Raw genomic sequence first — 16,815 nt, forward strand, 5'->3', positions numbered from 1 at the left:
ACCAACTAAAAAGAAGCTATTTGGAGGTCCCCACGAGTACCACGTCTCTGCGCTTTTACACTCGTTTTCCTTTCTGCTCTGCTTTATGCTTCTTTGTCTGGCTAATTATTATCTGTCCTTCAAGACTCAATTTAAGCATTAGTTTTTTCAGGAAGCTTTCCATGATCCACAACTCCATCCACCACCACCACTCACTGCCACCCAGATGAAGGACTCCTTCTCAGCTTCCTCAGCATATTTTCAGCACAGCACGTAGCAGAGGGCATCACCATCACTCATCTATCAGCCTCTCTCCTATAGGCATGGACCATGCATATGATTTATTATCCCCTGCCTGGCATATGAGAGGTACTCAGCAAGTTCAGTGAAGGAATGAATTACCTCAAGGCAGTTGGTAAAAAACAAACCAAAAAAAAACATGTTATGAAGAAAAAATGACTAGCTGTATTTCTGACTAGTAGGTTTAGAAAGTCTCAATTTTGACACAATGAAACTATTTTTAAATTCAAAATCTACTAGATTGAGAAAAAATTCAAGCCACCTAAAATCAGAATCTTATTCTCTTTCATTAAAATTATGGCTGAAGTAAAAGGAACTTCAAATATTTAGGCCTAAAACTCTAGAATATAATTGGATATAGCTATGTTCATGCACATGCTAATATTAATCTAATTTTAAACACCTGGAAAGGTATGAAACATTGGGAAACCCCTGAAAATTCACCTCCAGCTAGTCCATTCCCGCACCCTACACCCCAGCCACATGGCCCACTAGAACAAGTTGTACCGAAGTTCACACTGTTCTCTTGACTTCCTTCTTCCACCTGACAAACTCCTCCCATACTTCAAGGTCTCATTCAAGGGAGTTCACACCCTTCCTAGTATGCATCTGCTCTTTATCTGGGCTCCCTTAACATTTAATACTTACCAGAAATGTAGCATTTATCAGATTTTAACAGTTAGTTGTTTATATATCTGTTTCTGCTACTCTACTGTGGTTTCTTCTTGAGGGTTAAAAATCTTATTCAATTCTGAATCCTCAGTAGATAGCACAGAGCCAGACATCAAATAGAATACAGAGATGTGAGCAAGGCAAGGGAAAGTAATGAAGAAAGGAAGGGAGGGAGAGAGGCAGGAAGGAAAGAAGAAGCTGAATCAGCTCCCTACAAGAGAGGAATCTAATTGTGGAAAATTGTAATGAATCCAATAGAATCACAGAGGCAAGACCTAGACTTTACAAAGACAACAGCTTCAGTTGAACATTAAGATGATGACCTAGGGCCTAAACAGAAATAGCTTTCCTTTCTCTGTAACTTGAAGATTTTTAATAGGAGTTTAACCAAAGCCAAGAAGAAAAAGAAAAGATAAACTATGAGAGAGTTGAATCCAGGAGAAAAAATTTTTCCTCTGTATGATCTTACTATTTTTTACATGGAGGAATATAAGATAATGCATTGAATATATTACATAAATAATTAAAACATTTAGAAATCCTCCTACAAATAAAAGGAATTATGTTGTGCATTTTAAAAGCCAGATTGGGGTATTTGATTACAAGACTACAGAGAGAGAAAGGGGCCTTAAAGAAGTGTCAAGCATCATCTTTAGAGATGGACTTCAGATATCCAGGAATGTAAGCTGGTCAGTGGGGGTCTTCTGGTGGAGAGAGACCTGGGGCAGTTTGAAGCACAGGGATAAATGGATAGATGAGGCTGAAAGGAACTGAAAGAAGGAATGAGGGTAAAAGATATCAGGGGATGGCAATTCTCCAATAACTCTGCTATCCTAACCCAAGAACCCTCAGGGATAAATCTAATAACCCAAGGATAAGAAGAAAAGATCATGAAAGAGTAAAAAGACACTTGGCGGTTTTCACATTTGCGTATTTAAAGGTCTACATTAAAATCATTATCAAATAGGAAAAAGAAACTTAAATGTGCCCTAAGTCTGTACTTTTTTAAAAATTAAATCCTGATTCTCACTGCACTGAAAAATACACACAAAGAGATGATATGAAATGACTGAAATAAAAAAGATAATAAGTACATGTGACACCAAGAGAAACAGTTGCACAATCCAGAGGACATTTTCAACAGGAACCTAGCCTACTTTTAAAGATTAAGGGCAAACAACCCTACTGAGTTATCACTGTTGGTTTTGCTCATTTACTGAATCCAATTAGAAAAACACAATAAAACTGGGCAGAGGATTGGGAATTGGTTAAATTTATACTGACAGAATTAAGATCAACAACTATTCTTTAAGAAAACAAAGACTCAAGGCTTATTTTACGACACATACAAAGCCTCACATACTTTACTTCTATGGAAAAAAACCTAGAAATTAGCATGACAAATAGACTAAGGAAAAAGCAAACTGAAGAAATGAGTTTCAAGTGCTGAACAAGGGAAGGGCAAGGTGACTCACTGCAGCAATGCTTTGGTCTTCCGGGTTGGGTCCTCTGGCTTGAAGTTTTTGTAGGCTTCTACTTCATGTTCTATGGACAGCAACTGGCCTTGTAGTTTGTTCCTGAAGTTGGGCAGGGTGTCTCGAATGTGGTTGGTAAGTTGCTAAATAAAACAAAACAAATTCACGCACACATATAAGAGACGGAAGTTCAACTCAGAAGAAAAAAATTGGCCTTTACTGTTTTCCAGATCATTCAAAACCTTAGAAAGTCATACACACATGTGAGTCTGGCTGTGTAGATAGACAGTAAGAAGTTCCAGCTCTCTCCTCCACTGCCTACACCCAAGGTCAAAATTCCCTCAGCTAAAGTCACTCACTGAGACCATCTCTTTACATTTGGGATACCCTGTTAAAAGGCAGCTAAGGTTACTAATGAAGCTGCCTAATGACACTTTAGTACGGACTAATCTGTCAGATCAGCTACTCTGTCAAAAGGAACCTTAAGTTAGAACGTGGTACAAATGAAGGAAGCAGAGAATGACAGGTGCTGCCTGAATTCTCAGAACCAAGTCTCACCACCAGTGGAGCTCATACCCATGTACCTGTCAGCTGTTAACTTCCTTTCCATTCTATAGGTCAGGCAAGTGTTTCTCCTTTCCTCCATCTTTAGGCCCCAGTCCAACTGTGGTTAGTCCCTAGTTTACACCCTCCACAGGCTATATATAAAAAGCCTTGGTATTGATACCTCTACCTAACCACTTGCTTTGGCATTTCCACTGAAGCCATCTGCTGACACTTCAAGCTTAGGATGAATAAAATTCTCTAAGAGATTTTCTAAGAGGGATAAAATTAATTGAGAACAAAGGTGGGATATAAACCCAGATTGATTAGCCCTCTACTTAATGCTCTTTCTGCTATAACATAATTAAGTCTGAATTAACAGGAAAAAAGATCACCTTTTTGTATGGCTTAAGAAATAAACTCAGAATCAAGAGAAGAGAAATGTAAAAGTTATAGAAATCTAGGAAAAAGAATAATAAATTTAAAGTCAGTCAGTCAATTCAGTTGCTCAGTAATGTCCAATTCTGTGTGACCCCATGGACCACAGCACGCCAGGCCTCCAGGGCCATTACCAACTTCCAGAGTTTACCCAAATGCATGTCCATTGAGTTGGTGATGCCATCCAACCACCTCATCCTCTGTTGTCCCCTTCTCCTCCTGCCTTCAATCTTCCCCCGCATCAGGGTCTTTTCAAATGAGTCAGTTCTTTGCATCAGGTGGCCAAAGTATTGAAGTTTCAGCTTCAACATCAGTCCTTCCAATGAATATTCAGGACTGATTTCCTTTACGATTGACTGGTTTCATCTCCTTGCAGTCCAAGGGACTCTCAAGAGTCTTTTCCAACACCACAATTCAAAAGCATCAATTCTTCGGCACTCAGCTTTCTTTATAGTCCAACTCTCACATCCATACATGACTACTGGAAAAACCATAGCCTTGACTAGACGGACCTTTGTTGGCAAGCTAATGTCTCTGCTTTTTAATATGCTGCTGTCTAGGTTGGTCATAACTTTCCTTCCAAGGAGTAAGTGTCTTTTAATTTCATGGCTGCAATCACCATCTGCAGTGATTTTGGAGCCCAAAAACATAAAGTCAGCCACTGTTTCCCCATCTATTTTCCATGAAGTGATGGGACCGAATGCCATGGTCTTAGTTTTCTGAATATTGAGCTTTAAGGCAACGTTTTCACTCTCCTCTTTCACTTTCATCAAGAGGCTCTTTAGTTCTTCTTCAGTTTCTGCCCTAAGGGAGGTGTCACCTGCATATCTGAGGTTATTGATATTTCTACCTGCAATCTTGATTCCAGCTTGTGCTTCATTCAGCCCAGCGTATCTCATAATGTACTGTGCATATAAGTTAAAAAAGCAGGGTGACAATATACAGCCTTGATGTACTCCTTTCCCGAACTGGAACCAGTCTGTTGTTCCATGTCCAGTTCTAGCTTTTGCTTCCTGACCTACATACAGATTTCTCAGGAGGCAAGTCAGGTGGTCTGGTATTTCCTTCTCTTGAAGAATTTTCCATAGTTTGTCATGATCCACATAGTCAAAGGTTTTGGCATAGTCAATAAAGCAGAAGTAGATGTTTTTCTGGAACTCTTGCTTTTTTGATGACCCAGTGGATGTTGGCAATTTGATCTCTGATTCCTCTGCCTTTTCTAAAACCAGCTTGAACATCTGGAAATTCATGGTTCACATACTGTTGAAACCTGACTTGGATAATTTTGAGCATTACTTTACTAGCGTGTGAGATGAGTGCAATTGTGCGGTAGTTTGAGCATTCTTTGGGATTGCCTTTCTTTGGGATTGGAATGAAAACTGACATTTTCCAGTCCTGCTGAGTTTTCCAAATTTGCTGGCATATTGAGTGCAGCACTTTCACAGCATCATCTTTTAGGATTTGCAATAGCTCAACTGGAATTCTACCACCTCCACTGGCTTTGTTCATAGTGATGCTTGCTAAGGCCCACTTGACTTCATATTCCAGGATGTCTGGCTCTAGGTGAGGGATCACACCCATCGTAATTATCTGGGTCCTGAAGATCTTTTTTGTATAGTTCTTCTATGTGTTTTAAATTTAAAGTAAGGGGAATAAGTAGACCCAAACTAACTGAAGAACCATTTTAAATCATTTATGTTTATCTGAGCTTACCCGTGTGTGTGCTTAATCACTCAGTCCTTTCCAACTCTTTGCAACCTCATGGACTATAGCTCTGTCTATGGGGATTCTCCAGGCAAGAATACTGGAGTGGGTTGCCATGCCCTTCTCCAGGGGATCTTCCCAACCCAGGGATCGAACCCAGGTCTTCCACATTGCAGGCAGATTCAAGGTTATCTGGATATACCTATGCAATAAATCAAGTTATTTAATTGTCAGTAGTTCATACTTATCCTATAACCTTGTCCATAGTTATGACTTGTTAGGTAGTTAGAATAGGAAAAAGGAGTCCAGAATGGCGGTGGCTAAAAGACAAGGAAGGGAAAAGCCTGCAAAAATAGAACAAAGGAAGGTCTGAGGACCAGAGTGAGGACCTCAGTAGAACAAACAGCACTCCTGGCTAGCCCAATTTACATAGGGCAAGCACAGCGAGAGGAGAAAAAAAACATGTAAAAAGAGGAGCCAAAGGGCGGGGGGTCTCTCCCCTCTTCTCTTCGCGTCTTTAGGGTCAGTATGCCCTCACACCTCGAGGATGTATTTCCTTTATTTTCTAAATAAAACTGAGGTGTAACATGGAGCTGTAACACCAATCTGTCTGAGAGCTGTGACATGGTCTGTCTGAGAGCTGTGACACAGTCTGTCCGAGGGCTGTTATGCTGGACTGTCACTTCAAATTTTTGATGGGACGAGACAGAACCAAGGAAATTCCACACTCCTCCAACAGACTTATCATGCTATTCCCAGGGCATGTGTTGCCATTATGGTTTTGAAGCAGAAAATAAAAGAATGGAGAAGACTGCATTCCCAGTAGCAATGCCCAAGAACAAACCCCAAATCTAAGAGTAGTAGTAACCACTTGACTGACTTCCCTAACTTCTCTTCTTGGAAGTGTCAACCTCAACATGACTGAAATCAAGTACCTAATATTCCCTTCAGAAGTTTCTCCATTTTGGTGATTTCATAATAACCTGGAACTTTGGAGTTATGCTTGACTTTCCCTTTCCATCACCCACCAGAGCTCATCCACTGGCAAGTTCTCAATTTTCCCAAATATGCCCCAAATCTGCTTTCTTTTCCATCTCCACTGGCCCTAACCAAGACCAGGCTACCATCATTTCTCACTTTGACTCATAAGTGAGAGGTCTTCTCATTTCTCTTTTTTTCCCCCATTTCTACTCTTGATCTTCCTATTTGCAACCACCATAATCATTTTAACCCACAGATGTGACTGTTATTCCCCTTCTCAGATTCCTTAAACAATTGATTCCCCAGGGCTCCTAGGATAATAGCCAAAATCTTTAACTTTGCCTACAAACACAATGGGATTCAGCCAATGCCTTCATCTCCACATTCATCTCTTACAACCCATTCTCTGACCTCCAGCCATAATGATATTCTTTTCAATTCCTCAAAAATTTCCTGTCCTCTTTCAGTTTTTGCTACAGTAAGAGTCCCTTGGGGTCAGACGTGTTCACACAAGATCAGCAATAAAATTATCCTAATTTCAGGAGACTTCCCTGGCAGTCCAGTGGTTAAAACTGTGTGCTTCCAATACAAGGGTTCAATCCCTTGCTGGGGAACTAAGATCCCACATGCCATATGGCACGGCAAAAAAAAAAAAATTATCCTAATTTCAAACACAGTGTGAAGATCCTTGAAACAATAGAGAAACTGATTATACAGGACATGAAAGATCTTTAGTATAATATTTATTCAGTTTTCAGTCAACCAGAATCAGTTACGCCATAATTTATGAGTCACCCATAACAACCAAATGGTCAATCATACCTGTTCTACTTTTCCAGTATTCATATTTCTAACTTTACTATTTCTAATTATTTTGGTGACTTTTCTTTTTTTTTTTCAATTTGTATTTTTCTTAGCCCAATACACCTATGAAAGCAGAAATCAAAAAATAGTTTTATCAGAGCTAAATACATTGATAGAATATCATGATTCTTGCATGATAAACCAAAGTTACTTCTCTAAAACAAGTTCATAATTTTTAAATGACTATATTATTGCTTTATGGCTTCCAAATATTCATCTACTCTTGATATAAAAATACATATTTCATATTAGTCTGTGTTACATCACTTGAAATAGAAGTATACTACTGTTTTTTTATTTTCTAAAACTGCTTCAGTTGCTGCCTAAATGGTTCAGATATAATGTTACTAGTAGCCTACTGTTGTGTTAGCCTCTACTGACAACTTCTAGGAGGGAACAATCAGAACAATTGTTAACTACTTGACTTATTTAAGTTCATAAATAAAAGTTAAAGCATACTTTTTGTGAGAAAAGTTGCTCACCATCTGAGTCAATGTAATCAAAACTTGGGGTGGAGGCTCTATACTCAATGACAATGACTCAATTCTACTAGGAACTGGAAAATATGTGAAAAAAAAAGTACACTAAATTTTTATGGAAGAAATGTATACATACATGAAGTGAGGGGAGGCAAAGGGCCTAATTCTACCAGTTATGGGGAAAGGGGTTATCTGGAAAAGTTTCTTAGATGAATGAAGATCAGTGATTGCTTCTGTGTTTTTAAGATTGGAAATTAAGGATCAAACCAATCCTAAACAAAATCATAAAGAAATTTTAACTTAACCATCACAGATTGACATTTCAAAAAAAAAAACAGATGCCAAGAGACTAACTTTTCAGAGAGATACAAGTTTAACTCCTTAAGACGATTATATATTATGGACAAACATGTGCTAAAATGTGTTCCCCTGTTCACTGTTTCTAAATAAATACATATTTCTGCTTAGTACACTGTTCTTTCAACAATATTAAGGTGAATTCTGGTCATTTAGAATTACTAATGGCATGGGTCTAAGTATTCATATTCATCTTTTAACATTTCTATTAATACTGTTATGCTAAATAGTTCAGAAAAAAGTATAAAAATAAGAAATATAGATTCAAATAGGCATTCACATATTTTATAATTGTTCTTGTTGCTTGAAAAACCATTTTTACCTGATTAAGGACCTTCTGAAGGTGTGGGGTCCCCATCCGATCAGCAATATGTCTGTAAGCCGGGTGTGAGAGAAAAAATTTCCTTTCTGCCAACATGGCAGCCTTTATGTCCTTCTTCCCATCTATGTCCTTCTGGCTCCTGTTTACCACCCCCACGTAACCTAAAACAAAACACACACCTATGGAGTTGGGGGCACTTTTGGTTTCTTTTTCTGGGGAAATTTTAAAGCTCTTGAAGAGGCCAAATAAGAAAAGCAAAATTATTTTAAGACTCTGAAGAATAGATCCCCTTACAAAACTCAATTTGAGATATCAGTATTTAATGAAGGCTGGACAATTTGGCTAATGTTGATTTTTTAGCATTAACAAAATAACGTCCTTTTGTCCTTAAAAGACCTGTGCATTTAAACAGAATAAATCTCTATGCAGCTTTGTCAGACAGTAGCAAGTAAATAATTCAGACTTAAACAGAATACATTTATGCAGACTATGATGAATAATTACACCTTTCCTTCAAACCCCTTCCTTTTCCTGTTTTATTCCTATTGTTTGAAGGAATAGTTCTTTCTTTGGATCAATTTTACTACATCATTTGGGAACAACATGTCAATCCATAAAATGTTTAACTAAGCTTAAATCCATTCTTCGCAATGTGGAGGCATAAAAATTCAGCCTCCCATTGGTTTCCCAGTTGTTTCTCTGCCAGACCATCAAAGGAAGTCCTGTATAGGACACAGTACATTACCCCTGCGAAGTGGCAGCAGCTTATTCTCTAGAACATCCCTGGCATCTGTTCCTTCATCCATGAGATCCAGTTTGGTGATGACTCCAATGGTTCTCAGACCTGCACCACAAACAAACCACACATTACACAATTTGCAGAGACCAACAAGTTTCAGAGACATATATGTCTCAATGTTAATTGCAAAGCACTCATATTTCTGGTTCTTTCCCTGTTCCTCCCCATCTTATTTTGTTTTCTAATCCACAACTATCCCATCTGGTAAATGTCAACAGGATGAGGCAGAGAGCTGCCAAACCACCCATCCATAAGATAACTCTTGATCCAGGAGAGAAAAAAACAAATAGCTGTTTCACCAAAATACTTCTAAATGTATGAGTTTATTTTTGTACTACATGTACATGGAAATTACATATTTAAATTATCCCCTCAGGGATTCCACACAGTATGGATGCTTCATTTTATGCATTACATTATTAAAAACAAAAAAATAGGTTACACATGGACCAGTGATGTGGGTATGTCAGAAACCAAAGCTTATTATTGATCCAGGTCTGAGCACTTGAGATCAAAATATAAAGAGAAGAAAATTAGGTACAGGATACCATCATTACCAAAAATAAACTCACAAGTCTCACATATTCATTGTTGCTTAGAAAGGGAAACATGACTTAATGGAAAAAAGACTGAAATAGGAATTCTGAGCCATGGATTCTAGTCTCAAGATAAGTCACTTAACTCTCTGAGTCTCAGTTTTCCTCTTCTATAAAAGAAACAGTTGGAAATCATGAATCAAAGGTTCCTTTCAGTAATAAAATAATGCAAAAACCTAAACATTTTATGTAGCATATCAGATATACTGTATTTGTTCTTTGCTCCCATCAATAGATAAAATGAACAATATTTGCCTACTGATTCATCTTTTTCAGTGTATTTATTTGGCTTTCCAATTAAACATGGTTAACTGAATACAAGTTTTTATTTTTTACCTGAAACCACTCTCAATGGCTTCCTTGATAGCTCAGTTGGTAAAGAATCTGACTGTAATGCAGGAGACCCCAGTTCAATTCCTTGGTTGGGAAGTTCCCCTGGAGAAGGGATAGGTTACCCACTCCAGTATTCTTGAGCTTCCCTTGTGGTTCAGCTGGTAACAATCTGTCTGCAATGTGGGAGACCTGGATTCGATCACTGGTTTGAGAAGATCTCCTGTAGAAGGGAAAGGCTACCAACTCCAGTATTCTGGCCTAGAGAATTCCACGGACTGTATAGTCCATGGGGTCACAAAGAGTCAGACACGACTGAGTGACTTACAGGTTCACTCTCAAATAATGCTTAATACTTTCAAAACAGCTATGGTTTTAAATGCTTTAGACTAGTGACTACTGAAGTCTGAAAAGTTGAAAAGTCTGAAAATAAAACATTGACTATTGTTGTGAAGTATATCATTCCATAATTCAAATAAACACACACAGAACACCAACTGATAATATTTCACATTTAAATATAAACAGACAGCCAAGGAGATGCTCTAATATGAAACTAAAACAAGTAAACACTATACAACTGAACTTGAGGGACTTCCCTGGAGGTCTAGTAGTTAAGATTCTGCTCTTCCACAATTCATATGGAAACACAAAAGACCCTGAATAGCCAAAGCAGTCTTGAGAAAGAAGAATGGAGCTGGAGAAATCAAGCTTCCTGACTTCAGGTTATACTACAAAACTACACTCATCAAGACAGTATGGTACTGGTACAAAAACAGAAATATAGACCAATGGAACAAGATAGAAAGCCCAGAAATAAACCCATGCAACTATGGGTACCTTATTTTGGACAAAGGAGGCAAGAATATAAAAATGGGGCAAAGACACCCTCTTCAATAAATGGTGCTGGGAAAAATGGACAGATACATGTAAAAGAATGAAATTAGAACACTTCCTAATACACAAAGATAAACTCAAAATGGATTAAAGACCTAAATGTAAGACCAGAAACTATCAAACTCTTAGAGGAAAACATAGGCAGAAGACTCCATGACATAAATCAAAGCAAGATCCTCTATGACCTACTTCCTAGAGTAATGGAAATAAAAACAAAAGTAAATAAGTGGCACCTGATTAAACTTAAAAGCTTTTGCACAGCAAAGGAAACTATAAGCAAGGTGAAAAGACAACCCTCAGAATGGGAGAAAATAATAGCAAATGAAACAACTGACAAAGGATTAATTTCCAAAAATATACAAGCAGCTCATACAGCTCAATATCAGAAAACCAAACAATCCAATCAAAAAGTAGGAAAAAGACCGAAATAGACATTTCTTCAAAGAAGACATACAGATAGCTAACAAACACATGAAAAGATGCTCAACATCACTCATTGTTAGAGAAATGCAAATCAAAACTGCAATGAGATATCACCTTACACCAGTCAGAGTGGCCTTCATCAAAAAGTCTACAAACAATAAATGCTGAAGAGGGTGTAGAGAAAAGGGAACACTCTTGCACTGTTGGTGGGAATGTAAGTTGATACAGCCACTATGGAAGATGGTATGGAGATTCCTTAAAAAACTAGGAATAAAACCACCACATGACCCAGCAATCCCACTCCTAGGCATATACCCTGAGGAAACCAAAATGGAGAGACACATGTATCCCATTGTTTATTGCAGTACTATTTACAATAGCTAGAACATGGACGCAACCTAGATGTTCATTGACAGATGAATGGATAAAGAAGTAGTGGTATATATACACAATGGAATATTACTCAGCCATAAAAAGGAACACATTTGAGTCAGTTCTAATGAGATGGATGAACCTAGAACCTATTATACAGAGTGAAGTGAGTCAGAAAGAGAAAGATAAATACCATATTTTAACACATATATACGGAATCTAGAAAAAATGGTACTGAAGAATTTACTTACAGGGCAACAATGGAGAAACAAGACATAGAGAATAGACTTATGGACATGGGGAGAGAGGAGTAGAGGGTGAGATGTATGGAAAGAGTAACATGAAAACTTACATTACCATATGTAAAACACATAGCCAATAGGAATTTGCTGTATGGCTGAGGAAACTCAAACAGGGGCTCTGTATCAACCTAGAGGGGTGGGATGGGCAGGATGATGGGATGGAGCTTCAAGAGGGAGGGTATATATGTATACCACCATTATATCTACTACTGTGGGCAGGAATCCCTTAGAAGAAATGGAGTAGCCATCATGGTCAACAAAAGAGTCCTAAATGCAGTACTTGGATGCAATCTCAAAAATGACAGAATGATCACTGTTCATTTCCAAGGCAAACCATTCAATATCACAGTAATCCAAGCCTATGCCCTGACCAGTAATGCTGAAGAAGCAGAAGTTGAACGGTTCTATGAAGACCTACAAAAACCTTCTAGAACTAACACCCAAAATAGACGTCCTTTTCATTATAGGGGACTGGAATGCAAAAGTAGGAAGTCAAGAAACACCTGGAGTAACAGGCAACTTTGGCCTTGGAGTACAGAATGAAGCAGGGCAAAGGCTAATAGAGTTTTGCCAAGAGAACACACTGGTCATAGCAAACACCCTCTTCCAACAACACAAGAGAAGACTCTACACATGGACATCACCAGATGGTCAACACCGAAATAAGGCTGATTATATTCTTTGCAGCAAAAGATGGAGAAGCTGTATACAGTCAGCAAAAACAAGACTGGGAGCTGATTGTGGCTCAGATCATGAACTCCTTTTTGCCAAATTCAGACTTAAATTGAAGAAAGCAGGGAAAACCACTAGACCATTCAGGTATGACCTAAATCAAATCCCTTATGACTATACAGTGGAAGTGAGAAATAGATTTAAGGGACTAGATCTGATAGATACAGTGCCTGATGAACTATGGACGGAGGTTCATGACACTGTACAGGAGACAGGGATCAAGACCATCCCATGGAAAAGAAATGCAAAAAGGCAAAATGGTTGTCTGAGGAAGCCTTACAAATAGCTGTGAAAAGAAGAGAAGTGAAAAGCAAAGGAGAAAATGAAAGATATTCCCATTTGAATGCAGAGTTCCAAAGAATAGCAAGGAGAGATAAGAAAGCCTTCCTCAGTGATCAATGCAAAGAAATAGAGGAAAACAACAGAATGGGAAAGACTAAAGATCTCTTCAAGAAAATTAGACATACCAAGGGAACATTTCATGCAAAGATGGGTCCAATAAAGGACAGAAATGGTATGGACCTAACAGAAGCAGAAGATATTAAGGAGAGGTGGCAAGAATACACAGAAGAACTATACAAAAAAGATCTTCACGACCCAGATAATCACGATGGTGTGATCACTCACCTAGACCCAGGCATCCTGGAATGTGAAGTCAGGTAGGCCTTATAAAGCATCACTATGAACAAAGCTAGTGGAGGTGATGGAATTCCAGTTGAGCTATTTCAAATCCTAAAAGATGATGCTGTGAAAGTGCTGCACTCAATATGCCAGCAAATTTGGAAAACTCAGCAGTGGCCACAGGACTGGAAAAGGTCAGTTTTCATTCCAATCCCAAAGAAAGGCAATCCCAAAGAATGCTCAAACTACCGCACAATTGCACTCATCTCACACGCTAGTAAAGTAATGCTCAAAATTATCCAAGCCAGGCTTCAGCAATACATGAACCATGAACTTCCAGATGTTCAAGCTGGATTTAGAAAAGGCAGAGGAACCAGAGATCAAATTGCCAACATCCGCTGGATCATCAAAAAAGCAAGAGTTCCAGAAAAACATCTATTTCTGCTTTATTGACAATGCTAAAGCCTTTGACTCTGTGAATTACAATAAACTGTGGAAAATTCTGAAAGAGATGGGAATATCAGACCACCTGACCTGCCTCTTGAGAAACCTGTATGCAGGTCAGGAAGCAACAGTTAGAACTTGACATGGACCAACAGACTGGTTCCAAATAGGAAAGGAGTACATCAAAGCTGTATATTGTCACCCTGTTTATTTAACTTATATGCAGAGTACATCATGAAAAACGCTGGACTGGATGAAGCACAAGCTGGAGTCAAGATTGCAGAGAGAAATATCAATAACCTCAGATATGCAGGTGACACCACCCTTATGGCAGAAAGTAAAGAGGAACTAAAAAGCCTCTTGATGAAAGTGAAAGAGGAGAGTGAAAAAGTTGTCTTAAAGCTCAACATTCAGAAAACTAAGATCATGGCATCTGGTCCCATCACTTCATGGCAAATAGATGGGGAGACAATGGAAGCAGTGTCAGACTTTATTTTGGGGGGGCTCCAAAATCACTGCAGATGGTGATTGCAGCCATGATATTAAAAGACTCTTGCTCCTTGGAAGGAAAGTTATGATCAACCTAGATAGCATATTAAAAAGCAGAGACATTACTTTGCCAACAAAGGTCCATCTAGTCAAGGCTATGGTTTTTCCAGTGGTCATGTATGGAAGTGAGAGTTGGACTGTGAAGAAAACTGAGTGCTGAAAAATTAATGCTTTTGAACTGTAGTGTTGGAGAAGACTCTTGAGAGTCCCTTGGACTGCAAGGAGATCCAACCAGTCCATCCTAAAGGAAATCAGTCCTGAAAATTCATTGGAAAGACTGATGCTGAAGCTGAAACTCTAATATTTTGGCCACCTCATGCAAAGAGTTGACTCATTGGAAAAGACCCTGATGCTGGGAGGGATTAGGGGCAGGAGGAGAAGGGGACGACAGAGGATGAGATGGCTGGATAACATCACTAACTCGATGGACATGAGTTTGAGTACACTCCGGGAGGTTGTGATGGACAGGGAGGCCTGGCGTGCTGCAATTCATGGCGTCGCAAAGAGCCGGACACAACTGAGCGACAGAACTGAACTGAACTGAACTGATGGCTGATTCGTGTTGAGGTTTGACAGAAAACAGCAAAATTCTGTAAAGCAATTATCCTTCAATAGAAATAAATTAAAAAAAAAAAAAAGAAAAGATTTTTACTTCCAATTCCAGGGGTATGGGTTCAATTCCTGGTTGGGGAAATAAGATCCCACACGCTACACTGATCAAAAAAAAAAAAAACAAAAAAAAAACTGAACTTGCAGAAAACAAAGATAATGCAAAATACAGAAGAAAACTACTATTTATATTAACATCCTCAGAGAAAAAGGAGAAGTCATTGCATTCATGGAATAAAAATAGAATGCCATAAAAGGAAATTTTCAAGCAAACAAAAAGAATTTTCAAAAATTAAAAGTATGAGAGCATATATAATGCTGGAGTACAAAATTAGGAACTCCTCCAGAAAACAAAAAGAAGTTGATAACAGGAAAGGAAAAACTTGTTTTAAACTAGAGAAATGAACCAGAAGATCCAATATCTGAATAACTGGCATTCCAATAGAGAGAGAATATCAAACAGAAAGAGTTGGGGATGTGGAGACATACTATTCATAAAATGTCCTATAAGTGAAAGATGAATTTAGGGATTGAATGAACTCACCAAGTGCCCAACAAAATATGAAAAACACACAAACACACATACACACAATACGGAATATCAGTAAAAGATTTAATAATACAGAAAACAAATAAAATATCTTAAAAATCTCCCACAGAAGTTAAAAAGAAAGCTATAAAAAGAGTTTTGAGAATCATCACAGCATCAGTCTTCCCAGCAGGAAACTGGAAAATAAAAACCACCAGAGCAATGTTTCCAGCATTCTAAGAGAAAGATTAATTTCTAGCTTAGAATTCTAAACTATCAGTAAATGTGACAGGAGAAAAGGTTATTTTCAGACACACAAAATCTCAAAATATTTTACCTTATTTTCTCCTTTTTTTTTGGAGGGGAAGGATGGGTAGGCTACTAAAAAGATGTGTTCCACCAAACATGGGAACAAACTAGCAAGGAAGTAGAAATCCAGAAGGAAATCCAAAAGCAAGGAATTCAATCTAACCAGAAAAAGAAGGAAATTTTCAGGACAGTGTAAATTTTAGGATGGTTTAAGGCCAGCAGAGCAGTCAGTATTGATTAGAATAAGAAAACTGTGGTGATCCAAGGACAAAAGAGCAGATAAAACCAACGAGGGTCTTGGAATGCAGGAACGAAAAACCAGACCTGTCTCCCCTCCTACCCCATAGGGAGAAGGTATTTGCCCTACTCTTCCCCCACCCAGTATACATGCCTCATCCAATCAGCAAATGACCCGCAAGACCCCCATCCCACTCCTTGTACCCTGGGTATAAAAGTGGACTAAGGACCCCTGTTAAATGTTGGTTCTCCCTTGAGTTGGCCCACTGTTCTAACAGCATCTCCCATTCTAATAAACTTTATTTCCCTCTCATTCTGTCTCATGTCTGGAAATTCTTTTCCAACCCACACCTAGACCACGACAAAAACAAAGATATGAAGATAACTTTTCCAACCAATTAAAACAAAAATGAAAGTGATAGAATGCTTAAAGCTTAATGCTTTTGAAGGTATTAGAGATTTAGACTTTTGTGGGGAAAGCTGGGAATGCACTGGTGATAGACTGTTCAAACAAACAAAAGAAGATACAACTATCCACCTCAAAGACAGCAGTATCACCCAAGAAAGGAAATTTAATCATAATTCCACACATGGTTCAGCTGTGGATACTATTTCCAGAATTATAAATATTCATTTAGCAAAATATATAGCTATATCAGTAGAATTGGGGAGGTAAGTGTATATATGTGTGTGTAAATATATGTGCATATGAGCGAGACACATAAGACATGAGGCTGTCTTATGTCTTACCTCCTTAAATATGGAGGTAAATATCAAAGAAAGTTCAAAGGGTTGAAAGTGGTAACCTCTGGAAATCAGTAATCCAGAGTTAGGAAAAGAGACTGATTTTTCTAAAGTGATGTACATTTATAGCATTAATGAAAAATAAGGGTTAAAAATTTTTAAGTATTTTCCTCACTACTCTCTAATTCCAAAAAGGCAGAAAAGTCTA

At 38.2% G+C, this 16,815-nt stretch overlaps 1 protein-coding gene across 7 annotated transcripts in view; it reads right to left on the reverse strand.

Annotated features, from left to right (window-relative positions):
- Nucleotides 1-16,815, reverse strand: part of DNM3 (dynamin 3) — a 609,645-nt gene that overhangs the window by 375,690 nt on the left and 217,140 nt on the right. For all 7 annotated transcript variants that reach the window (XM_070474325.1, XM_070474326.1, XM_070474328.1 and 4 more), the window contains 3 exons: nt 8,860-8,958; nt 8,115-8,275; nt 2,427-2,569 (listed from right to left, as the gene is read on the reverse strand). In XM_070474325.1, the coding sequence (XP_070330426.1) occupies nt 2,427-2,569; nt 8,115-8,275; nt 8,860-8,958 (403 nt within the window). The remainder of the gene's footprint in view (nt 1-2,426; nt 2,570-8,114; nt 8,276-8,859; nt 8,959-16,815) is intronic.

The sequence above is a fragment of the Odocoileus virginianus genome, chromosome 11, assembly GCF_023699985.2.
Source record: "Odocoileus virginianus isolate 20LAN1187 ecotype Illinois chromosome 11, Ovbor_1.2, whole genome shotgun sequence".
NCBI classification, from domain to species: Eukaryota; Metazoa; Chordata; class Mammalia; order Artiodactyla; family Cervidae; genus Odocoileus; species Odocoileus virginianus.